At 51.4% G+C, this 23796-nt stretch overlaps 1 protein-coding gene across 1 annotated transcript in view; it reads right to left on the bottom strand.

Moving 5' to 3' along the window:
• Positions 1-201: 201 nt before the first annotated feature.
• LOC103525242 (acid-sensing ion channel 2) overlaps positions 202-23796 on the bottom strand; it is a 479998-nt gene continuing 456403 nt past the window's right edge. Inside the window, exons 3-10 of the mRNA XM_008490176.2 lie at positions 15613-15740; positions 7811-7961; positions 6591-6647; positions 5951-6104; positions 5299-5390; positions 3839-3918; positions 570-638; positions 202-389 (exon numbers count right to left, since the gene is read on the bottom strand). Of these exons, the coding sequence (XP_008488398.1) occupies positions 288-389; positions 570-638; positions 3839-3918; positions 5299-5390; positions 5951-6104; positions 6591-6647; positions 7811-7961; positions 15613-15740 (833 nt within the window). The 3' untranslated portion in view covers positions 202-287. The remainder of the gene's footprint in view (positions 390-569; positions 639-3838; positions 3919-5298; positions 5391-5950; positions 6105-6590; positions 6648-7810; positions 7962-15612; positions 15741-23796) is intronic.

Genomic DNA, 23796 nt, shown 5'->3' with positions numbered 1-23796 from the left:
TCCACAGCTTGGAGAAACCCCCCCCAGAGGAAAGGACAACACAAGTCAAGTCCAAGGCGCTTCTCGCTTGGTTTTGGCAGAGTATATATATATATATAATATATATTTTTATTTTTTTTTTTAATGCATAGCCATTTTCTTTCATATTTTTTTCTTTTAATATATATTTCTGTTTTGTTTTGTTTTGTTTCTGTTTCTTTGCCCCCGTTGCAAACCTGAGCTGGGTCCCTGCTTCCCTGTGCAGTTTTCCTTTCTCAGGTGCTGGCACTGGGAGCAGTGGGATGGTGTCAGCAGGCGATCTCCTCCAGTGTTCCCAGGGTGGCCTGAAGTGGCACGGTCACAGTGTGGCTGATGGTTTCCGAATGGTTTGGCATGGGGTCACAAGTGCTCTGGGGATGGAGAGCAGGGCACGGGGTCACCTCGGGGGCTGCTGGGACCCCCCTGCCCTTCCCTAGCCCCCATCCCCTTCCTCAGCTCCAGCTGGAGCCAAGCACCCATTGGGAGTGACCCCTCCTGCCAAGGGAGCTGATCCCAGGGAAATTCCCTCGTCTCTTTCCCACTTTCCTTACCACGTTTTCATCATGGCTCCCTTCCTCTTCCTCCTTTCCCAGCAGGTCTAACAATTTCTCCTTGATCAGCTGCAAAAGAGGGAGGTTGTGTTGAGGCAGCTTCACCCAACAGGATCATAGAATCATAGAATCATAGAATTAGCCGGGTTGGAAGGGACCTCAGAGATCATCTAGTCCAACCCTTGACCCACCGGAGCAGTTGCTAGACCATGGCACTGAGTGCCACATCCAGTCTTTTTTTAAATGTCTCCAGGGACGGAGAATCTACCACCTCACCGGCAGTCCATTCCATAGCCTGATCACCCTCTCCGTGAAGAAATTCTTTCTAATATCTAACCTAAACCTCCCCTGGCACAACTTAAGACTGTGTCCTCTTGTCTTGGTGAAGGTCGTCTGTGAAAAGAGTCCAGTTCCCACCTCGCTACAGCCTCCTTTCAGGGAGTTGTAGACAGCAATGAGGTCTCCCCTGAGCCTCCTCTTCTTCAGGCTGAACAGCCCCAGCTCTCTCAGCCTCTCCTCATAGGGCCTGTGCTCGAGTCCCTTCACCAGCCTGGTTGCCCTCCTTTGGACCTGTTCCAGGACCTCTACATCCTTCTTAAACTGAGGGGCCCAGAACTGGACACAGTACTCGAGGTGTGGCCTCACCAGTGCTGAGTACAGGGGCAGAATCACCTCCCTGGACCTGCTGGTGACGCTGTTTCTGATCCAGGCCAGGATGCCATTGGCCTTCTTGGCCACCTGGGCACACTGCTGGCTCATGTTCAGCTTCCTGTCAATCCAGACTCCCAGGTCCCTTTCTGCCTGGCTGCTCTCCAGCCACTCTGTCCCCAGCCTGGAGCTCCCCATGGGGTTGTTGTGGCCAAAGTGCAGGACCCGGCACTTGGCCTTGTTGAACCTCATCCCGTTGGAATCGGCCCAGCTCTCCAGTCTGTCCAGGTCCCTCTGCAGAGCCCTCCTGCCTTTGAGTTGGTCCACACTTCCTCCCAGCTTGGTGTCATCTGCGAACAGGATCACATCTGCTCTTGGGTTTGGGAAGCATCCCCCAAAGGACCACGGAATCATCATGGTGGGAAAAGACCTCAAAGATAGGGAGTCCAACCCTCAGCTCAACACCACCACAACAACTAAAACATTACCTGAAGAAGGAAGTGTAAAGGGACAAAATCTTTCCAAGAAAACCACCTTGCAGGGCAAAACTCAACACTTGAGATGGAAAAAAAAAAATCATCCCCATATCTCAGTTTTTTACTGATATTTGGGAGGTTATTAGAAAATGTCACCCATGTGAGCACCATTTCCCTTCACAGCCACATTACTTCCCTGGCAGCTTCTGCTGATCAAGAACATCTATTCAAGAAAAGTCTCAGAAAGGTTGAAAAATGGCTTTTTTTTTTTTTTTTTTCCTGAAAAACTTCCAGTGGGAGAAAAAAAAAAAAAAGAATAAAGCTAAAACTGTGAAAACTTGGGTTAGTCCCCAAGGAAGTGAGGTGCCTGCTGGGGACATGCAGAGAGCTGTGGGATAGTGGGGCAGGAGCAAGAGGATTGTGCTGAGAGAATGATGCAAAACCCCACCTCTAGGGCCAACATTTCACCTGATTTTGGGGAACCCACTGAAAAAGAATTGTAGCTGTTTGCTGGCAAGCTCCAAGGGTTCCCAACTGCTTTGGTTGAAAGCACCATGGGTTTTAGGTGTGCTGAACCCCACCTGGAGGAAACCCAGAGCTGATTAGATCAACCCTACAGATTAGGCATCCTTTAAGACATTTTAATTCCTTTTTTTCCCTGTCTGGTCTGGGTTAAATATCAGTCACAGGTGATGGTGAAGATGCTCTGCACAGGAGGAACCTGCTGGAAGCTTCTCCAAGGAGACAGGATGCTTCCTGAAGCCAGGTTTGCCCAAAAAAGATGAAGAAAAAAAAAAAAAAAGAAAAAAGCAAGAGGAAACTATTTGACAAGTTTTACAAGCAGATGACAAACAAAGGACTACAACAGAGCAGAACAATCTCAACTTTGACAGGTTTCTTATTACCTTCTTATGCCAGAACCCCAAGAAGTCTGTGATGAAACGAATTTAATGAAAAATTGTGTCCCTTCAGCCTGAGCCATCAGCTGAAATCTGGGATTTGTTGCCACTCCAAAACCACTACGAGCTTTATCTTTGTCATTTTGACTATTTTTTATTGCAGGATAATGCCACTGAGCACCAACAGCAGCCCAGGAGCCAGGACAGGGAGCGAATAAAAATGTAAAGCCAGCATCCCAACTTTAATAAACATTAAAAAAGGCTTTTTTCAAGAGGCTTCAGTGAGCTGAGAGAAGAGAGGGCAGGTGCCTGACATCCCTGTGCATCCATCTGGCTTGGAAAACATGAACTGAGCAGCCACAAGTGATTGCAACCTCCCCTGGGATTGCAAATCCCCATCAGGATCCAGGGCTGAGTGAGGGCTCTGAGAGCTCTGAGCAAAGATATTCCAGATTAGGGTGCTGGGGCCCAAAGCGATTGCAGTAAAATAATCAGGCAGTCAGGAGGCAAACAGGGGCACCTTCCCAGGGCAAAGAACCTTGGGCTGGGCTGTGCCAAACTGCCCCATCTCCATCCTCCTTGAAGCAATCGCAAGCCATCAACTCAACAATTTATTTTATTGCTGTAAAACAGGAGACAGATCTGTGTGTTCACATCCATTCTGCTTCAAACTGGGGGCTCCTCAGCATCCAGCTGCAGGGACCCCTCTCACAGCCCAGGGGGCTCCAAGCCCCATCCAACCTTCAACACTGCCAGGGATGGGGCAGCCACAGCTTCTGGGGGCAACCTGGGCACCCAGGGGCTCAGCACCCTCACCCCAAAGAAGTTCTCCCTCCCTGCCCAAGATCTCCTCTCCATCTCCCCTCTTGCAGCTGCAAACCCTTCCCCCTCATCCCATCCCTCCAGGCCCTTGTCCCAAGTCCCTCCCCAGCTTTCCTGGGCCACTGGAAGGTTCCCTAAGGTCTCTGAAGCCTTTTCTTCTCCAGATGAGAGATGGGTTGTGCTTTTCAGAAGCCAAGCTGGTGAGCAGAGGCAGGGTGCCAAGCTGTGCCCATGCCCCCCCACAGAAGCCCACAGCAGTTCCCACCAGCAAAGGACTGGTGTAGAGCATTAATTAGACAGCAGTATTGATTAAAATTCATAGTCCACGGGGACACACTGGAGGGTCCTGGGTTTGGAGCACCCCAGCCTCCTCTCAAGGCTGGCAGCCCCCTCCCCACAGGCAGGGGGATGGTGGGGGTCTTACCTCATATATATAATCGAAGAGCTCCAGGATAGTGAGGATGCTAGCACCGATGAAGAGCCCCATCTGTCCTCCAATGTCACCTGGGAGAGACAGCAACACAGGGACAGGTTTTACCCCCAGGGTAGATGCTCCCCTGGGCACTGCCATCCCTGAAAGGTGGGGAAATGGGAACCCCCAGAAACCCCAACAGCTCAAATGTCATGAGAACTGTCCTGGGAAGAGTGTTGATGGCCACCAAAACATTTCTTCTCCTAACAAAGCCATCAGATGGAAGCCAAGTGAGGATGTGACACTGTATGGTGGCACCTGAGGAAGCCATCTGTTAAAACCAGACAGCAGGCTTCATCCCAGGAATCCCAAAGCCCTATTCCCAAACTGGGCAGAAGAAGCTCATGGAATCATGGAATCATTGAGGCTGGAAAAGACCTCTGAAATCATCCAGTCCAACCATCAACCCAAAACCATGTCCTGAAATGCCATGTCCAAGGTTTTTTGAACCCCTCCAGGGATGATGGGGACTCCAGCCCTGCCCTGGGCAGCCTGGGCCAGGCTCTGACAACCCTTTCCAGGCAGAAATTGTCCCCAAGCTCCAACCTAAACCTCCCCTGGCACAACTTGAGTTGTGCCAAAAGTTCCTCTTGTCCCATCCCTTGTTCCTTGGGAGCAGAGCCCGACCCCCCCTGGCTCCAACCTCCTCTCAGGGGGTTGCAGAGAGCCACAAGGTCTCCCCTCAGCCTCCTCTGCTCCAGGATCAACACCCCCAGGGCCCTCAGCTGCTCCTGGGCAGACTTCTGCTCCAGACCCTTCCCCACCTCTCTTTCCCTTCCCTGGACACACTCCAGCCCCTCAGTGTCCCTTTTCTGACCCAAAACTGACCCCAGGATTGGAGGTGCAGCCTCAGCAGTGCCCAGCACAGGGGATGATCCCTGCCCTGCTCCTGCTGGCCACACCAGTGCTGACAGTAGCCAGGATGCTGGTGGCCTTCTTGGCCACCTGGGAACACACTGCCTCGTGGTCAGTCACTGCCTACCAACACCCCCAGCTCCTTTTCTGCCTTTTCTTCTTCCAGCCACTCTGCCCCAAGCCTGCAGGGAGCCTGCAGATGATGGTTGATGGTTTTAAGACCCTTCCAGCATGGGGCCAACCCCATCACTCACTCAGCCCTGGGATTTCCAACTAACGGGGTCCTTGTGGCACACAGAGATGGAGAACCTCGTGTTAACCTGCCACAGGTGACACACAGAGTACCTGTGGTCCTTGAGACATTCCTGCCAGGACTTGGTTGGGAGGAAAATAAGAGATGTAGTAGGAAACATACTGGCTGGGAAGGCGCCCAGACCTTGCTGGGATCTTCAAAGCAATGCAGATAAGCTGTGTACCCATTGCCTGCCCCAGAAACACCCCTGGACTCCATCACAGGCTCCCCCAGACTCCAAATTGCCCCTCTGAGCTCCCCTTACCAAGTAAGGCTGCCACTTCATAGGCTTTCTTCTGCTCAATTGTTTCATAGTTGAGTGCTTCAAAAAATATGTCCAGCACAAGAATATTCTCTCTGCAGAAAGAGGAGAACAGCAACAGCCCATGAGCCACCTGTGCTTTGGGACAAGGGAAAAAAAATGAGATTTTGTGGCTTTATTCCTCTTCTGTCCTGACTGTCTCCCTCCTTGGGACCTCAGCAACCCACAGACACAGGGAGCCCCTGGAGACCAAGACCTCAAGGCACTGTCAGGACTCTGGTAGCTTGACAAGAAGCTCAAAAACTATTTCCCCACAATCTCTCAGGATCTGAGCCCTGGATGGTAACACCAGGAGTCCCAAGGATGCTGAATATGGAATAGATCTGGCAAAAACGTGCCCAGGGCTGGAAGAGGTCCCAGACAGCAGCTGCCTGAGGTCCGGAAAGAAACCTGCACCTCATCATCTCAAGAGTTTCACCTTAACCCTCCCTGGACACCTGGACACCCTCTGTCTGGGGATGGAGGCATTGCCATGCTCTGGTCTTAGCTCAGGTTGGTTCCAGCAGCCTGGGGGGCCTTACAGCAGCATGGGGTGCTTTACAGACACTACCACCCCCCTCTCCCCCAGCAAAGATCAGGTTTCTGCAACACTCACGAGATGTATTTTTCTGACTTATTGAACTTCTTCTCCAGGTACTTGGCTGAGGTCTTGCTGGGGATCTTGACCATGGAGAGCTCTTTGTTGTACCTGGTCAGGTTACAGGGTGTCCTGCAGATACAGTAATTGCTGTCCTTCTCAGCAAGCAAACCTGGGGAGGGTCACAGAGTTAGAGCTGGGGATGTGCAGCAGCTGTGGGAGCAGAGGACACGGCACCCAGAGAGGATGTCAAGGAGTCACATCTCAGAGGAGCTGCCAGAAACCCAGCCCTGGCCATGTCCTTCCCACTTCACTGTATGGCCACCCCCACCAGCCTGGGAGAGACCTTTTGCTGGAGGTATTACCAGAATTGCTCCATTACCAGCATCTGCTTGTGGAACGTGGGGTGACTGAGCCTGGAATGGGTCCCTCTACCCCAAACCCAGACGTGCTCTCCTCCTACATCCCCTGGGGGGTTATCTCAAGGGTTTCTCTTCAGGTAGAACCAGAAGAAACTTTTCCCCCAGGGTGCACCCAGCCCTTCCCAAGGGCTCTCATCAAACCCCCACTGTTGGATCCCCCCAGGCAGGAGGACACAGGGAGTCCCCTCACACACCCCCCAATGATGTCTCTTGGTGCTCAGTCCCTTGGTACTCACCAAGTGCAGGCTCTGCACACTCCTTGTACTGCTCTGGGGTGCAGAAGGGAGCATCCCCTGTGGGAGAGGAACATCCATCAGTAGGCAGCAGCCACCAAGGAGCTGGGGACCACTGGGCTCCCCAAAGGGACGACAAAGACCTCCCCTTGGCAAAATGAACCCGGGCTGGTGGTGGGCAGCAGAGTTACTGATCCACCTCTGCCTGCCCCAACCCAAGGAGGGGGTTGCTGGAAATACCCCCAGGGGGGTCAACTGGGGCTAAGTAAGAAAAAGTCAGCCCCATGTTCCTCTGCCATGTCTTGCCCCTACTTCAGGGCATTTTACAAAGGTTATAAGCATCCTTCTTTCCTTCATTAAAGGTGTTTCTATAATCCCTGGTGCTTTCCTATTACAAGAAAGTCCTGGAGGCGCTGAAGAGAAGGGCCAGGAGGATGCTCAGAGGGATGGAGCATCTCTCCTATGGAGACACTGAGAGAGTTGGGGTTGTTCAGGCTGGAGAGGAGAAGGCTCCAAGGAGACCTCATTGTGGCCTTCCAGGGTCTGAAGGGGCTGCAGGAAAGCTGGGGAGGGACTTTTTAGGGTGTCAGTAGGGACAGGACATGGGGAATGGATTCAAAGTACAGGAGAGGAGATTTAGATTGGAAGTTGGGAAGAAGTTCTTCACCCTGAGGGTGGTGAGACCCTGGCACAGGTTGCCCAGAGAGGTGGGGGAAGATTCCCCATCCCTGGAAGTTTTTAAGTCCAGGCTGGAGAGGGCTCTGAGCAACCTGATCTGATGGGAGGTGTCCCTGGCCATGGCAGGGGGGTTGGGACTGGGTGAGATTAAAGGTCCCTTCCAACACTGACAATTCTGTGATTCTGTGACATCTCCCCCCAGGTGGACATCAGTAACCTAGTGGGTGCCAGGATCCACCTGGAGCCACAGCTCAGATAACTCCCATTGATTTTCTGCAGGGCAACACAGCTCCTGGGCTTGCTCTGGGAGCTTTTGCTTCATTCCTTGGCTGCTGAGCACAATCTCTGGGTCTTCGTGTCTGGCAGAACCATCCTGCCCTAGAAATGCAACCTGATCTGGTGTCCCTGGCCATGGCAGGGGGGTTGGAACTGGGGGAGCTGAAAGGTCCTTCCGAACCCTGATAATTCTGTGATTCCCAGCTTGTTAACCCTTACTGCCCCAGGCTGGGTGGAGGCAGGGGGTCCCCAGCCCCGGGCACACTGACCTGGCATGTGAACCATCCTGCAGTTGCAGTTCTCCACAATGTACCGGGTCTCACAGTCGATCCTGCAGGCGGTGATGCTGTAAACGGGAAAGAAGTCTAAGGGCAGCTCTGCCGAGCGACATTCACCCCAGGGAGGAGGCAGGAAGGTCAGCTGCAAGAGAGGGAGGAGGAGCAGGGGGTCAGGGGGTGCTGGTGACCTCCAGTGGGACACAGCATCCCAACAGGGCTTCTACCCTGTTGCTGGGAGAGCAGCTGATCCTTGAGGTCCCTTCCGATCTGGTGTGCTGGGATTTTGTCACCTCCCTTATTGCCCTTCATGAGACCTTGTGGCTCTCTGCAACCCCCTGAGAGGAGGTTGGAGCCAGGGGGGGTCGGGCTCTGCTCCCAAGGAACAAGGGATGGGACAAGAGGAACTTTTGGCACAACTCAAGTTGTGCCAGGGGAGGTTTAGGTTGGAGCTTGGGGACAATTTCTCCCTGGAAAGGGTTGTCAGGGCCTGGCCCAGGCTGCCCAGGGCAGGGCTGGAGTCCCCATCATCCCTGGAGGGGTTTCAGAGCCTGGAGATGTGGGGATGAGGGACATGGGGCAGGGGTGGCCTTGGCAGTTGCTGCTCAAGCTGCTTTGGAAATCCCCATCAGGCAGAGGCACTGGGGACAAGCACCCATCCCTCTGCTCCCTGCAGACAACACCCACTTGGGTGCAACCCTGCATCAAGGGTCAGAGGGATTGATCCCATCTGCAGGGACCAGAGGAATTAAGGAGGGAAAAAAAAACCCCAAACCAGTTCCAAAAAAATCTCATCATCCTCCAAGAACCAGGCCTGGCTGGGAAGGGGTTGGCTTTGCAAGCCAGCAATGCAGCACCTTGGAATGAAAAAACTCAAGAGCATCTTTGTGAGAATAGTGAAGTGCTGCTTGGAGGGGATCTTTTCTCGTTTGCTTTACACTTGCAATATAATAGAGTACCAGCTGCCATCATTTAGTCATCTGTGGAGGAGAAAGGGGCCCATATGTTGCACGCTGTATGATAAAGGAGAATAAATAATTGCAGGCTCAGATGGTATCAGCTCTCCTCCGAGCACAAATCTTTTAAGCCCTTTACATTTTATTCTGAATGTAGGTGAAGGGAGCAGAAAAGGACACTTGCAATCAGATATCCAGTTTACACCCTGGTTTTTTTCTCAGCCAGGGTTGGATTTGAGCCACGGTGCTCAGGAACCAGCACTGCACCTGCAGGAGGTGCAGGGGCCGAGGGATTTAATTAAACCCTCACCAGTGCAACTTCATTAACAGAGGGCTGACCTGTTTTATGGCTGGGCCCATGAGCATCCACTGCCCCCATTCCACAAAGCTTCCATCTCCTTGGTGTTCCTTGAGGATTTACTGCCTTGCCACATGCATGACCCTGGGCACACCCTAACACAATTCCTGACTCCCCACCCCCTTTATTTATTTGTTTTTGGCTTCCTAAATAGGACGAGCACCAGCTCCAACACCTCTGCCTGCCACACAGCAAGACCTTAGAGCACACCTTAGACCTTAGGGGCTCCAGGAAAGTTGGGGAGGGACTTGGGACAAGGGCCTGAAGGGATGGGATGAGGGGGAAGGGTTTGCAGCTGGGAGAGGGGAGATGGAGAGGAGATCTTGGGCAGGGAGGGAGGGAGAAATTGTTTGGGGTGAGGGTGCTGAGCCCCTGGGTGCCCAGGTTGCCCCCAGAAGCTGTGGCTGCCCCATCCCTGGCAGTGTTGAAGGTTGGATGGGGCTTGGAGCCCCCTGGGCTGGTGGGAGGTGCCCCTGCCCATGGCAGGGGTAGCACTGGGGGGGCTTTAAGGTCCCTTCCAACCCAAACCAGTCTGGGATTCTATTTAATTGTTCCCACTCTACAGCTGGCACTGCCCTCACCCTGTCTGAAAACAAGGGCTTCAGAGGGAGCTCTGCCAGATCCCTGAACCCCATTTTCCTGCCCCTGTAACCACATTTCTTGCCACTGCAGCTGCTGCTCTCTGTCCCATGCAAGTGTTCCGAGGGGAGAAGTCTCCAGGCACACTAGACCCCTACTAAACAATACTGCTCCAGCTTCCAACCTGTTGCTTAATTGATGCCTCTTAAATTTTTATTGCCAAGTTGGCAGAAATTGCCATTTTTAGTGAGCTTTTCATCTTCCCCTAACGTGCTGTGCTGCTGGGGTGGAGCTGGGGAAGGAACATCATCCCACCCATCCCTCTGGGGAGAGCCTGGGGTGATGTTGGAAAAAGGAGTAAAATCCAGGGGGAATTTGCTTTTTTTCCAAGGGATCAGCTGTTCAAAATGTAATTTCTAGTGTGTCCACCCGTGCCTTGGTTGGGAAGGGGCACGGGGCGATCCTTCAGCCTCCCCAGGGTCATGAAGAACCCAACAGAGAGGCTTGATAGAGCCCCAGGCTGATCCAAAACAGCCAGGAAAAGGGAAAAACTGAAGTGGCTTCCTCCAAAAAGCAGGAGCAGTGGGACCTGAAGGGCCCTGTCCTGCTTGGGGTGGTTCCACCCTCCCTGAAGGGGTGGGTGACTGGAAGATGCCCCCAGCCAGCTCCTACAAATTCAGGGGTTTGCCCATTCAGGAGAAACCAAATCTTCATTAAACTTAGGAATTCCATGGGAACCACTCCCCAGTGAGGCCAGAGCAGCTCTGGCTCCAAGGCAGGATGGGGACCATGGCAAACCCAGCATCAAACCCAGCAGCCATGGGACTGCACATCCATGAGAACACCTCCAGCTCCTTGCTCGGTGCCTTCATGCTCCATAGGGTACAACAAGTCACCCAGGGGATGTTTCCCATTGTCCTCCACCAGGACAGTCTTATTTTAATTGCAACTGTGTCTCCTGACTTCATGGAATCATGGAATCACTAAGGTTGGAGCAGATCATCTGCTCCTGCCATCAACCCAACACCACCATGACCACAAATCCACCTAAGGAGCCACATCCACACATCTTGGCCACAACAACCCCATGCAGCGCTACAGGCTGGGGACAGAGTGGCTGGAGAGCAGCCAGGCAGAAAGGAACCTGGGAGTCTGGATTGACAGGAAGCTGAACATGAGCCAGCAGTGTGCCCAGGTGGCCAAGAAGGCCAATGGCATCCTGGCCTGGATCAGAAACAGCGTCACCAGCAGGTCCAGGGAGGTGATTCTGCCCCTGTACTCAGCGCTGGTGAGGCCACACCTCGAGTACTGTGTCCAGTTCTGGGCCCTCAGTTTAAGAAGGATGTAGAGGTCCTGGAACAGGTCCAAAGGAGGGCAACCAGGCTGGTGAAGGGACTCGAGCACAGGCCCTATGAGGAGAGGCTGAGAGAGCTGGGGCTGTTCAGCCTGAAGAAGAGGAGGCTCAGGGGAGACCTCATTGCTGTCTACAACTCCCTGAAAGGAGGCTGTAGCGAGGTGGGAACTGGACTCTTTCACAGACGACCTTCAACAAGACAAGAGGACACAGTCTTAAGTTGTGCCAGGGGAGGTTTAGGTTAGATATTAGAAAGAATTTCTTCACGGAGAGGGTGATCAGGCTATGGAATGGACTGCCCGGTGAGGTGGTAGATTCTCCGTCCCTGGAGACATTTAAAAAAAGACTGGATGTGGCACTCAGTGCCATGGTCTAGCAACTGCTCCGGTGGGTCAAGGGTTGGACTGGATGATCTCTGAGGTCCCTTCCAACCCGGCTAATTCTATGATTCTATGATTCTATGATCTTTGAACCCCTCCAGGGATGGGGACTCCACCCCCAGTGCTTGGCCACTCTCTGAGTAACAAAGTTCTCTGTCCTGTCCAACCTGAACCTCCCCTGGTGCAACTTGAGGCCATTTCCTTGCTTCCAGCTCAGTCCCAGCTCCCCCTAAACTTCAGGGAAATATTTTGGTCTAAGATTTCAGACAGAAACCACCTCCCTTTGGGCATCCACAGCAGGAACCAGCCTGCCCTACATAACCCACCAAACCTTCTTGATGGAGGAAACCTCCTGCTGGGAGCAGCTCTTGCTGACTCAGCACAGGAACTGCTACAAGCCCCAAATCCCTCCCAGGCTGCTTCCATCATCACTGCATTAATGACACAGCTGCCAAACTGGAAAACTGAACTTAAAAAGTGTTACCCTGCAGGAATCGGGGGCTCAGCCACTGCAGAAGCACCAGAAAAACTATATATATATTTTTTTTTTTCCAGACTGACAGTTAATTTGAAAAGGAGATTTAATAAGATCTTGCACCAGAGTCAGAGTTTGCTTTTGACAAGAGGCTTTTGGAAAGCTCCTAGGGTAAAGAGCCAGGATTTATCACCCCAGCACCAACACACAAGCCCTGGATTGCTCTAAGAAGCTGCCTGTCTGGAAAGGCAAAAAATCAGTAAGAAAAGCCCAGTAAATATTCTTTATTTCCAGACTGGTCAGGAGGGGATGAAGGAACAGTCTTGAGCATGGCCCCAGGGAACAGGAACAGAGCCACAAGCAGAGCCACCAGCTTCTAACCCAACCATGAAGAAATCCCTTCTCCCCACAGCCTGTCTCACAATTGGAAAAGACTGAAACTTCTGTGCTCTGAGGTTTTTTTTCTTCCCTTTTTGCCTTTTAAAAATACTTCAACAGCTGAAATGAAGGAAAAAACTTCTATAGGGAATGCACTGTTTTATTTTCATGAATCTCTATTTTTCTGATGAATTTATGTAATGATTGAAAGTGTCTCACTGTGGGCACAGAAATCTTCATAGGATCCTGACTTACAATAAATAACCTTGTCCTGTAGCTTTATTAAACTTAATGTGTCAGTTCTGCCCATCCCACTCCTCTGGAAGGACCCAAATCTGAGCAGTGGGCAGGAGCACAAGGAGCAGCAACTTGACCTCAGATTGGGTTCCTTTGGCTACAAACAAAGGAGAGAGTGGTGCTGAACGGGGCTGCATCCAGTTGGCGGCCGGTCACTAGTGGTGTCCCCCAGGGATCAGTGTTGGGCCCAGTTCTGTTTAATATCTTTATCGACGACTTAGACGAAGGGATTGAGTCCATCATCAGCAAATTCGCAGATGACACCAAGCTGGGAGGAAGTGTGGACCAACTCGAAGGCAGGAGGGCTCTGCAGAGGGACCTGGACAGACTAGAGAGCTGGGCCGATTCCAACGGGATGAGGTTCAACACGGCCAAGTGCCGGGTCCTGCACTTTGGCCACAACAACCCCATGGGGAGCTCCAGGCTGGGGACAGAGTGGCTGGAGAGCAGCCAGGCAGAAAGGGACCTGGGAGTCTGCATTGACAGGAAGCTGAACATGAGCCAGCAGTGTGCCCAGGTGGCCAAGAAGGCCATGGCATCCTGGCCTGGATCAGAAACAGCGTCACCAGCAGGTCCAGGGAGGTGATTCTGCCCCTGTACTCAGCGCTGGTGAGGCCACACCTTGAGTCCTGTGTCCAGTTCTGGGCCCCTCAGTTTAAGAAGGATGTAGAGGTCCTGGAACAGGTCCAAAGGAGGGCAACCAGGCTGGTGAAGGGACTCGAGCAACAGGCCCTATGAGGAGAGGCTGAGAGAGCTGGGGCTGTTCAGCCTGAGAAGAGGAGGCTCAGGGGAGACCTCATTGCTGTCTACAACTCCCTGAAAGGAGGCTGTAGCGAGGTGGGAACTGGACTCTTTTCACAGACGACCTTCAACAAGACAAGAGGACACAGTCTTAAGTTGTGCCAGGGGAGGTTTAGGTTAGATATTAGAAAGAATTTCTTCACGGAGAGGGTGATCAGGCTATGGAATGGACTGCCCGGTGAGGTGGTAGATTCTCCGTCCCTGGAGACATTTAAAAAAAGACTGGATGTGGCACTCAGTGCCATGGTCTAGCAACTGCTCCGGTGGGTCAAGGGTTGGACTAGATGATCTCTGAGGTCCCTTCCAACCCGGCTAATTCTATGATTCTATGATTCTATGAAACACTTCAGACCCAGGACAGATGTGGAGATGCTGCCTGGATTTTGCAGGCAGTTGGGAATTGAGCAGCATCTCCCTCCAGGGCTTGCTGGAAACCAGCAGAGCTCCCAGCACTGAGCCACAGCAAGCCTGCCCAATTCCACCACTATTTATTTCTTCACTGGGAAAAAATCCTATAACAAACCCAGAGGCTGCTCTGAGTTGGGAGGTGTGAAATGACCTTCTCATTTATTTGATTTCCATTCTCCAGCTGGATGATCCTTTCATTTATGCTTCCTGGTGTAAAACTCCCAGTTTAGTATTCCAATTACTGGCCAGACTCAGTCCCCAGGGATGCTGCCTCCTATTTGCTCTGACTTACTGAAAGAACAGCACATGCCTGCCCTAGATATGGGATATTTAGTGGAATAAGAAAGACTAAATCAAGGGTATGATATATATATATATACATATATATATATACTTATCCTCCCTCTTCCAGCACCAAAACTCTGGCAAAAGCAGCAGAAAAAGAGACACACTTGCCCTGAGAGTACCCCCAGATGTATTTTTCTTGTAATTTTCTACATCTTCCCTGCCTAGAAGGAGTTTGGGAGGGATGGGCTTTTCCCTCACATCTTCTTGCTGGGAAATTTAATTTTTCAATAGAAATAATGAAATGATTCTATGATCTCCTGGATGATCACACACAAGCATGCCCTAACAAAGGTGAGAGGAGCCACATCCAGGCTGACCCAAAGGCACAACCTGGGGGTCCTGTGGTACCTGGTGACCACCCAGATGTCCCAGTGCTGGGTCTGGTGGTGAATTCCTGGCTTTGCTCTGAGCTGAAGTGCAATGACTGAGGCTCTGATCTCCACAGAGGTTTAATCAGAGCAAACCCTCCAACAGCTCCTCTTCACCTCCCTCGATTGATTTATGTCTCATTTGGGGGTGGATGCAAGAGCAGGGAGGAAAATGAGAGAGGCAACGAGGCAGGAGGACAAGGAATGAAAAGCACAGGGGCTGGGGTGAGGAGGGGAGGGAAATTATTCCACTGGACGACTTTGTGAACACCCAACCAGGATCTGGGTCTAATGACTTGGTGCCACATCACATCCCTCTGTGCAGGGATGCAGTGCTACTGGTGGGACTGGAGCATCCCACCACAGTTCATAATAAATAATGTGACTGTTCCTCTGCTACCTAAAAGGCTTCATGCTCAGCTCTGGAATGAAATGTTCTCCTCTTCTTTCTTTTTCTTTGGAGAGTGAGTGCCTTCTGGCAAACCTAAGCCTTTCTGGGCAGGTTGGAAGGTACCCAAGATACTGAGAGACCATGGGAGAGCAAGGCAGGGAAACCAGTGGGGAGCAAATCCCTTTGGTGGCCAAAATGAGTCTTAGAATCCTAGAATAATGTCAGATTGGAAGGGACCTCAGGGCTCATCTGCTCCAACCCTCCTCATATTATTGTTGATCTGAGCTGATCCAGCACCCATTGAGCTGAGACTTCAAGCTTTCCAGAGTGGGAGAATTCACCCCTTTCCCTGGGAAACCATTCCAAAGTCTGAGTGTCCTCAGGGGGAAAAATTTTCCTCTTGTGTTCAGTTGGAATCTCTCCAGGAGCAACTTGTGCCCATCGCCCCTTGTCTTGTCCATGGGACTCCTTGGGAACAGGGAGTCTCCATCTTATTTGTAGCCCCACTAGAACAACAAGAAAATGCCAAGGATTGGGGGCAGTGCCTGGGGATCAAGGCTGAAAAAGCTGCCCTCAACCTGAGCAATCTCCAGTAGCTGCTGATCATGAAGAAGCCTCTCGAAGGGCATCAACATGGAGAAGCAACCTCTCATAGTGACCCACTGCAGGGATCTTGGGAGTGTAAATGAAATTTAGGACTTACCCTTTGCTCCTGGGTGGCCACGAAGGTCTGGAATCCAGGGGCCACCCCAAACCCCAGCTCCTGGACAAAGGGTGGTTCAGACTGGCTGTGGATCTGGACTTTGACTCCAGCCTCAAACGTTGTCTCTTCTGGTAAAGGAAGGGAGAAGGTTAATGGGCTGTGGTGGGTGGGATGGAGTCTCTCAGTATGGGAATTTCTGTCCTAGATCTGCTCAATCTTTGCTGCTCCAAAGCAGGAGATGAGCAGCTGGGAATCCTCCACCTGCATGTTCTGGGCATTGAGGCAGAAAACCCAAGAGCAGGGTTTGCTGTGAGCTGAGCACACCTGGGACTCAGCCCAGATCCCCACTGATTCCCACTGGGACCAAGAGCAGCTCCAGGCTCCTGAGATGTGGGAGACACTAATCCAAACATCTCCAAAAGCAAAGCATGGGTGCCCCCCATGTCTGCTGCCCCACGCCTGACACAGCCTGAGGTCACTTGAGAGACAAGGCAGGTAATTAAATGATGCAAAAAGCTCATTAAATTCAGAGGAGCTCACGGGGTGGGCAGCTGAAGTTGCTCCAAGCCAGCCAAAGACTATTTTGCAGTGCAGGAGCTCAGACACAGCACTGGGTAAGGGGCCAGGTGAGGTTCCCACATCCCAAATCTGCCCTGAACACCAAATAACTCCAGGTCACTCCTCCTCTTCCACAAGAAGCTAAAACCAACTCGAAAGAGACTTTCTGATGCAGAATTAATAGGATGCAAATCAGCCCCCCCAGTGATCCCTGAGCACTTTGGGCTCCCTGATCACAGAGGCATCTCCAGGCACCTGGGGGGGGGGGGGTTCACCTTTCTCTGTTCAGCATTGCTGCCATGGTCCCACACCCAACAAACCAGAGGGAGCAGATGGGGCCATAGGGAGGGGGGGAGGTGTGCAAAGGGACCTGCTCATGATGCATGATTTGGTCTCAAACCAGAGTTACCCACTGCCAGGAACCCACACCTCTGGCCAGGGATGCCACCTCTGCATCTGACAGCTTCTGTGGAAAGGGAAATCACTCCATCTTCTTACCACTCCTTGGTGCTTTTCTACTACTTTATGCTGTATTTCAGTTCTTAACAGCCTGGTGTTCTGCTCCAAGCACTGGGAGAAACTCAGCACCAAGGAACCATTCCAGGAGCTGCACCCAGATGTCCAGGAGGAGAAGAAGACACAGAACAGAAGACACCAGAGCATGGGATGAGGGCAGAGGAAAAGGACAAGGGAAGAATAAGGTGATACTGGATGATGTGAGGGTTTCAGGTCTCAGGAACTCAAGCAGCAAAGGGATGAGCATTCCTCTCCTCAGGACTTTCTTGGGTCCTGCTCACTTGTAGCTCCCAAGGCAAATGCAGCCACAGACTGCAGGGGTGGGAATGGGCTCTTGCATGGATTTCTCAGGCTAAACCAGAGCATCCCCAGTGCTCAGATGGACTTCCTAACAGCAACCCATCCTCTGAGGCTTCAACACAGCCAAATCAGTCAAGTGTTGGTCCAAGAAAGTTGGACAAGAGACCTCAGGAGAGCTGTGGCCAAACACTGCTGTCACCTTCATCCCCTCACACAACCCCTCTCCACCACCCAAAACCCAGCACACACATTTCAGTCACCTCTTGGGAACAAACAATATTTTAAAAGTCCCCAGCAGCAGCTCTACATCCCATGGATTTGATTTAGCATCCTCTGCAGACCCAGCAGCTGGAGCAGGTTATTATCAGGTGACTTTTCAAGCCCAGCTTCTCTATGGGAGGCCCAGGAAAACCATCTGGGAGATAAATAGGATTTAGTCAAACATTTACTTGCCCAGCCTTTGCATTCTTCTGCAAAGTTCTGGGATGGGGGTGAGCTCTCCACACTCTTCACCAGGGCTCAGGTCCAACCAGGTGTTGGGCATTTAATCTGTCAGATCTGTATGGATCTGAACAGGAATTCTCACCATTCCATGGCTCTGGGATCTGCCTGCCCTGTGCCCTGGCTCTGTGATGCCCCATGCAAGGTAATTAATTATTTTTGCTTCCTTGTGACAAAAGTACTTTCGGTATCTAAGGAATGTCATGACTTAGGGCATGGAGCATGGGGCAGGAGGTGGTGGATACCAAACTTGAGAGCATCTCCTCTGAACCCCAGCCTGGTGTGATACTGGCACAGAGTTGGAGTTTATTTTGGTTTTTGCTGGAAAAAATCTGGCACTGACCATCCTTGTTCTTGGCCTCCACTTCTGCACAGGGCTCAGTGAACAGCACTGGACTCGTCCTCTACCACCTTCCCATGATGGGGCAACTGGAAGCAACTCAGCCCTATTGCTGAGACCCCAGATGCCAAAACCCAACCCTGCTTTTCTGAGCCACAGCTGGGTCCTCTGGTTCCCAGAGGTGTCAGATGGATGGCAGCATGTCCAGGCTCTCTGTCTGCTCAAACCCTGCATCTGCCCACCCATAGAGGTCCCATCTGAGGGTCCCCTCCCTGCCAACACCTCCCCAGCTCTGTCCCTCCAGAACTGCTGAGGGTCAAGCCAGCTTCCCCAAAACCTTCGGCACTGCTGAGTGTCCCCATCCAACCTCCTGGCTGTTTCACACCCCAGCAGCAGCCCTGGGCTCTGCAGCCAATTTGGCACCCAGGTGCTGAAGCCCCATGGATGAACACACAGCAGAACAGGTCCAAATCCTCTCCCAAGCACCAACCAACTCCTCCCATTTCAATCCCAATCCTGTCACTCCTCTCTGATAGCCAGTCCCACTGATCCCACCCAGCTCCATCCCTTTGCCTGGTGTTGATCCTCTTCCAACACTTTGGAGGAGATATCATCTGTTCCCCACAGTAATTACCTGACAGGCTGGAGGAGAAAGCTTCTATTTAATCTAACTTGTTGAGCAACGGGAACTGTTTTGTCAAAACATTTTTCTCTCCCAAATTATTCTGCCCATTTCTGCACCTGCCCTGGGCTGCTCGGCTCTGCTTTAATTCCATGTATTTCCCATGACTGTGCTGAGTAAAAATCCACATTAAACCATCAAGATTTAGCCCACAAGCACCTGGAAGTGACCGGATTTACAATTTTAAACATCAAATCCTGGTCTGTAGCAATCTACAGGGATGGATGGGGAGGGGGGGGGGGGCATTTTCTGTGCTGTGTAAGAAGCTTTGGTCTTAAAACACAGAGCTATTAATTTTTAAAAAATATTTTTAAGAGTACTGTAGTGGGAGGAGCCCTTCTTGCTCCTAGGGTTGATCCTGAGGCCTCGGGGTTTAGCCCATTCCTGGACGATGTCCTAGGGCTGTTCCTGGGGCTCCGGGATCTACCCCTTCTTGCCTGCTCCTGGGGCTCCTCGAGTGAGTACCTCCTAAAAAGTCTGTCAGTGTCCTGATTTGGGCCAGGATAAAGGTGATTTTCTGTTTTTATACTTTTACTTTTAGCTAAGTCTCTTGTAAGTAGTTGCACTTGCTGAAATTAACAGCAAGTTTCTCAGACAGTGTGTGCTTCTAGGATTGATAACACTTGATGTTTATAGTTACTGCTAGAGACTGGTGTGCAGAGCCAAGGACACTGCTCAGCTCTGAGGAAAACATTTTACTGTCCAGGAGGATAAAGAGGTCCCACCTGAGCCCTGCTTTGGGGAGGAACAGACAAGATAGATGCCAGAACTGACCAAACAGAGGATTCCATCCCATATACGTCACACTCAGTATAAATTTGAGGCATCACGAGGGCCGAGCCACATCTTTTCTGGATTTCCAGATTTCCAGACTTCTGGATTTCCTGATTTCCTGCTTCCCTTCCTTCACCTGGCATCCTGGAAGGATCCTGTCCGTTCGTCTGCCTGTGCTCCTGATCCGTGCCAGCCCATATCTGTGTGTTCCTGCCTCCAGCTCCCCACTGCTGCTGACCCCAGGATTCCAGCCTGGACTTTCCCAGGGCTGCCCTGCAGCCTCGGTGGTGACGTGAGAGTTATTGGGGGAGAGGGGGAGGAATGTGGTTTCCATTTTCCTGTATATTTGTATATATTTAGTAATTTTTCCTATTTATCATTACTGTTCATTAAAGTTGTGTAGTTTAGTTTCCAACCCATCAGTCTCTCTCCCTTATTCTCTCTCCTTTCTTTATCAAGGAGAGAGAGATTAATAGAGAGCCTCTGTTATTCGGTTTAATTGCCAGGCCAGTGTTAAACCCTGACAGTCAGCATTCGTTGTTTTTTTTTTTTTCCTGCAAGAGACACAGGCTTGGATCAAAGTAGGAACATGAAAATGGCTTTGAAAGAATCTGTCACTTCTCCCCAAAATCCATTTGCTCCAAACCAGCTGCTTTCCACTAAGAAGGAAAACCACAAACCCCTTTGATGGAATACACCCTGACCAGTCCTCATCAGCTTCACCCTAAACCTTCCCAAGCTCTGTGCTGGGGCTGAGAAGCATCAGACTGGGTTCAACCTTTGCTGCAAGCACAGAGGAAAGGAAGGTCCTGAGGAAACACAGGACTGAGGGGGGGGGATGGGGCATTTAGCTTCCAAAAATGAATGTTCCTGGGCACAGCAAAGAGGAAAAGGCTCTGAGGAAAACCCCTGGGACAGGAGAGGTGCAAGCAGGGATGTGACACATCCTGCCCACAGTTTTGCCACTTGCTGCAGTTTAGCATCATTCTGAACAGCTGAGTGCCCACCCAGGCTGGGCTGCTGCTTCCTTAAGCCTGTTCCTTGTCATCACCCTTCAGTGGGGTGCAAAATGATCCTGAAACCCCTGAGAGTGGCTCAGATGCCCCTGAAAACTTACAAAAGCAATTCCAGTGAGCTGGGCTTTGGTCCATCCCTTACAGTTCTTAAACTGCTTCCATGAGCTTGGAAAACCCAACCCCAGGCCTTCATTCCACCTCCAGTCCCACTTTTCAGAGGGCAGTGCCTGCAAATTAATTTCTTAGTGCTTCCCAGGTTGGGAATAGAGCAATAACTCAACAATTGCATCTTTAGACATGTTAATATACACTACTGTACACAGGACAGTGTTTCCAAACAAACCCTGAGCTGCTCTTTTCACTGACGGATTAGAGCAGTGTTAATTAAATTGGGGATTAATTCAGCATGTGCTTCAGGCTGGCTGCAGAGCAGACTGCACAGGTTTCTATTTCTGGCCTTGGCTTTCCATGACTTGGTTGGGGCTTTCTGCTTAGAGCATCACTTGAGAAATCTCAATAAAACTCCAGCTAACTCCGTGCTCGGGTACAGGCTACAAAGTTCATCCCTGGGAATATTGAAGAAGCTTCAATTAAAAGAAGAAAGGCTGCCAAAGGCCCTGAGCTCCCCTTCTCCCCCTGCTTATTATGTCCAAACTGATCCACTTCTCTCTAGCAATTAAGATCTGAAGCTCTCCTCAGCACTAATTTATGGGGAGCTGAAGCCATAGCCTGAGCCAGGGGTGTTTCCAGCAGGAGCTGTCACCTGCCAGCAGCACTGGGAGCTCCAGGGAAGATCCTCCTGCAGAGCAGATCCCCCATGGCTCTTTCTCAGGAAGAGATGGCATTTTTTCAGTTGCTTCCCATTACGACTCTATTAGAAGGTGGCTTGAAGGTTCATTTTGGGTCAGGAGCTTTCTTCTGCACTGCGCGGAGCTGGGAGGTTTGGGTTCTCCCCAGCCTCTTGTCATCCTTTGCCTCAGTTTCCCCTCCTGCAAAGTGGAGGTTCCTCAACTCATTGGGCTGGAAGAGTCACCAGGGACCCCTCTGTGCTCTGCAAAGCACAACACAACATGAGAGTGCAATACTGAGGGGCAAGGACAGGGACCATCTCCTGGGGACAAAGTCCTCAAGGGCTGCGGGTAGCACCAAGTGCATCACCTGGAGGGAAGCACAGATAGCACAGATAGCACATCACAGATATCACAGATGTCACAGATACCATAGATATCACAGATGATATCACAGATATCACAGATGATATCACAAATATCACAGATACCACAGATGTCACAGATATCACAGATATCAGAGATGTCCATCACTGTGCCAGCTGCTTTTCATCCATGGAGGGCATGTTGAGACCTTCTTGATTCCCCAGCAGCAGGGAAGTGGCTGTGGCACCACAGCCATGCCCAGAATATGCCAGGAGATGCTGAGGTTCATCTCTACTTTTCGTGGCATCCTTTGTGATGTTGCCATGGAAACAAGGGGCACCAGAGCCAGCTCTGCTCTCCCTCCTCTGTCAGCCCCCAGTACCAGGGCCAAGCACCACAAGGTGTGCAAACCAGCACAGCCACGTCAGCTGAGCCAGCCCCTAAATGACAGAATCATTTGGGCATCATCACAGAAGCTCTTTGGGCTGGGGACCCAGAGGGTGTGGGGTGGTCCCAAAGTCACAGAGGTCAACTGCTGCATCAGCCAGGCTGTATCTGGGCAGGAATCTTCAACAGACCTAACATTCATATTTATAGATTAAGAACAAACAACACCCAGCCCCTAAATCACCATGGAAACGTGACTACAAGCAAGCAGACTGTGAAAAAATGCAGAGTTCTCAAGAAACCGGTTTCACACCAGCAAAACCAGTTTGGCTCCCCTGTGCCTGCTCTCATTTTGGCGTTTTGCTTCCCTGGAAGTTGCCTGGTAACAGGATGAAGGGAAGCTGGAAGAAGAGGATCCCTGGTGGGGCTGGGGGATGTCTGGCAGCCTCTACTCAACTCCCCAGCCTGGCTGCTCACCTGGGGTTAAGAGGGAGAAATCAAACATCCTGAGACCCCAGAGGTGAGGAGCCTCTTGTGCTCTCATTCATCTTGTTGAGCTTTGGAGGGGTCTGGGTGCTCCTGGGCTGATGGTTGAGCCAATGGGAGCTCAGGGAATGGGGTAAGTTGATGCTGAAGAAGAGAAAAATGTCCCCAAAGGAGGTAGAGAGGAGCTCCTGTGGCTGAAGAAGGGAAACCCTCATGAAGGGTGCATGGGGGTGGCAGAGTTGAAGCTCCTACAATCTGGGAATCCTATCCAGAGGAGTGATGGAGACCACCCAGCCCTTAATCCTTAAGGACAAGTCCCTCAAGCTTGTCCCCTGGGAGTCCAAAAGGCAGGACATCAATTCCAAGGCCATTCCCAGCTGCATCCCAAGGAAAGGTGTCTTTTCCCACCACCAGCTCCTTGCCATGCTCCATGCTGGGTCTTCTTGGGTCACCTTGGGTCACCTTGCAGTGACCCCAGGGATCCTGCTGCTGATGGAGGACTCACCATCAGGCAAGCCCTGGGCCCAGCTCTGGATACCTGAAATCTATTTCCAGCCTTCTCGGGTCACCAAAGGAGGTGACACAGACTTCAGAGTGATTCGTCCCATCCCAGGGAGAGGTCTCCAGCAGGATGAGTCACGGCCAAGGTGTTCCAGCCTCACTCCTTGATCTCCACAGCAGCTTTGATAGGATCAGATGAGCAAATCCAGTCCCCAGAGGGATGGATCTGATAAAAGCAATCAGCTTCTCTCCCTACAGACCCTTCCCCTTAGCCATGAAATCAAACCTTGCTGCTCCAAAGTGCTAAACCAAACCAAATCAGCAACAGGGACTTCCCATTCCCCTGATCCTCTCGAATAATCAGGAATAGTTGGGAGGAAACTGGGGGAAAAGGTTTCCTGGTGACCAACTCCTTCTCACAGCTCTCACAGAAGTGGGAAGAAACCTGAGACCCCCCCAAACCTTAACCAGGAGCCACAGACCCCAGGCAGATGTGGCTGCAGCACACCAGGGATGATCTCAAGGCTACTAGAGGTTTCCTGGTGATGCAGAGCAGGTAAGAGAAGGATGGAAGAGGTGATGGGCTCCCCTCTAGCAAGGCCCAAGGTACTTCATGTGTGAGGTACAAGGTTTATTCTGGGCAAACAAACCCAAAAGCTCCACACCTGAAGAACCTCCCAGTACGGAGCCACTGGCTGGTGGCCAAGGTGAGCAAGAGTGTGACACCAGCAGGGACAAATCCATTCTTCCTCTCTAATTCTCTAATTCTTGGGATGCACTGGATGTTTCTGAGGGTTTGGTGTGGGTTGTTTTGATTTTTTTTTCTTTCATTTTTTTAAAAATGAAAAACTACCTGGAAAAAACCTCATCTCCCTGTAGCAATACTGTGGTAGGGACACAGATGTCACCCAAGTGTCACCATGAGGTGCCTGACATCTTTGTTTTTGCTTTGGTGAGAAACAATGGCAA

Source organism: Calypte anna, chromosome 27 (genome assembly GCF_003957555.1).
Source record: "Calypte anna isolate BGI_N300 chromosome 27, bCalAnn1_v1.p, whole genome shotgun sequence".
NCBI lineage: Eukaryota > Metazoa > Chordata > Aves > Apodiformes > Trochilidae > Calypte > Calypte anna.
Note: the sequence above shows the minus strand (reverse complement) of the source record. Positions and strands in the feature narration are given on the sequence as shown.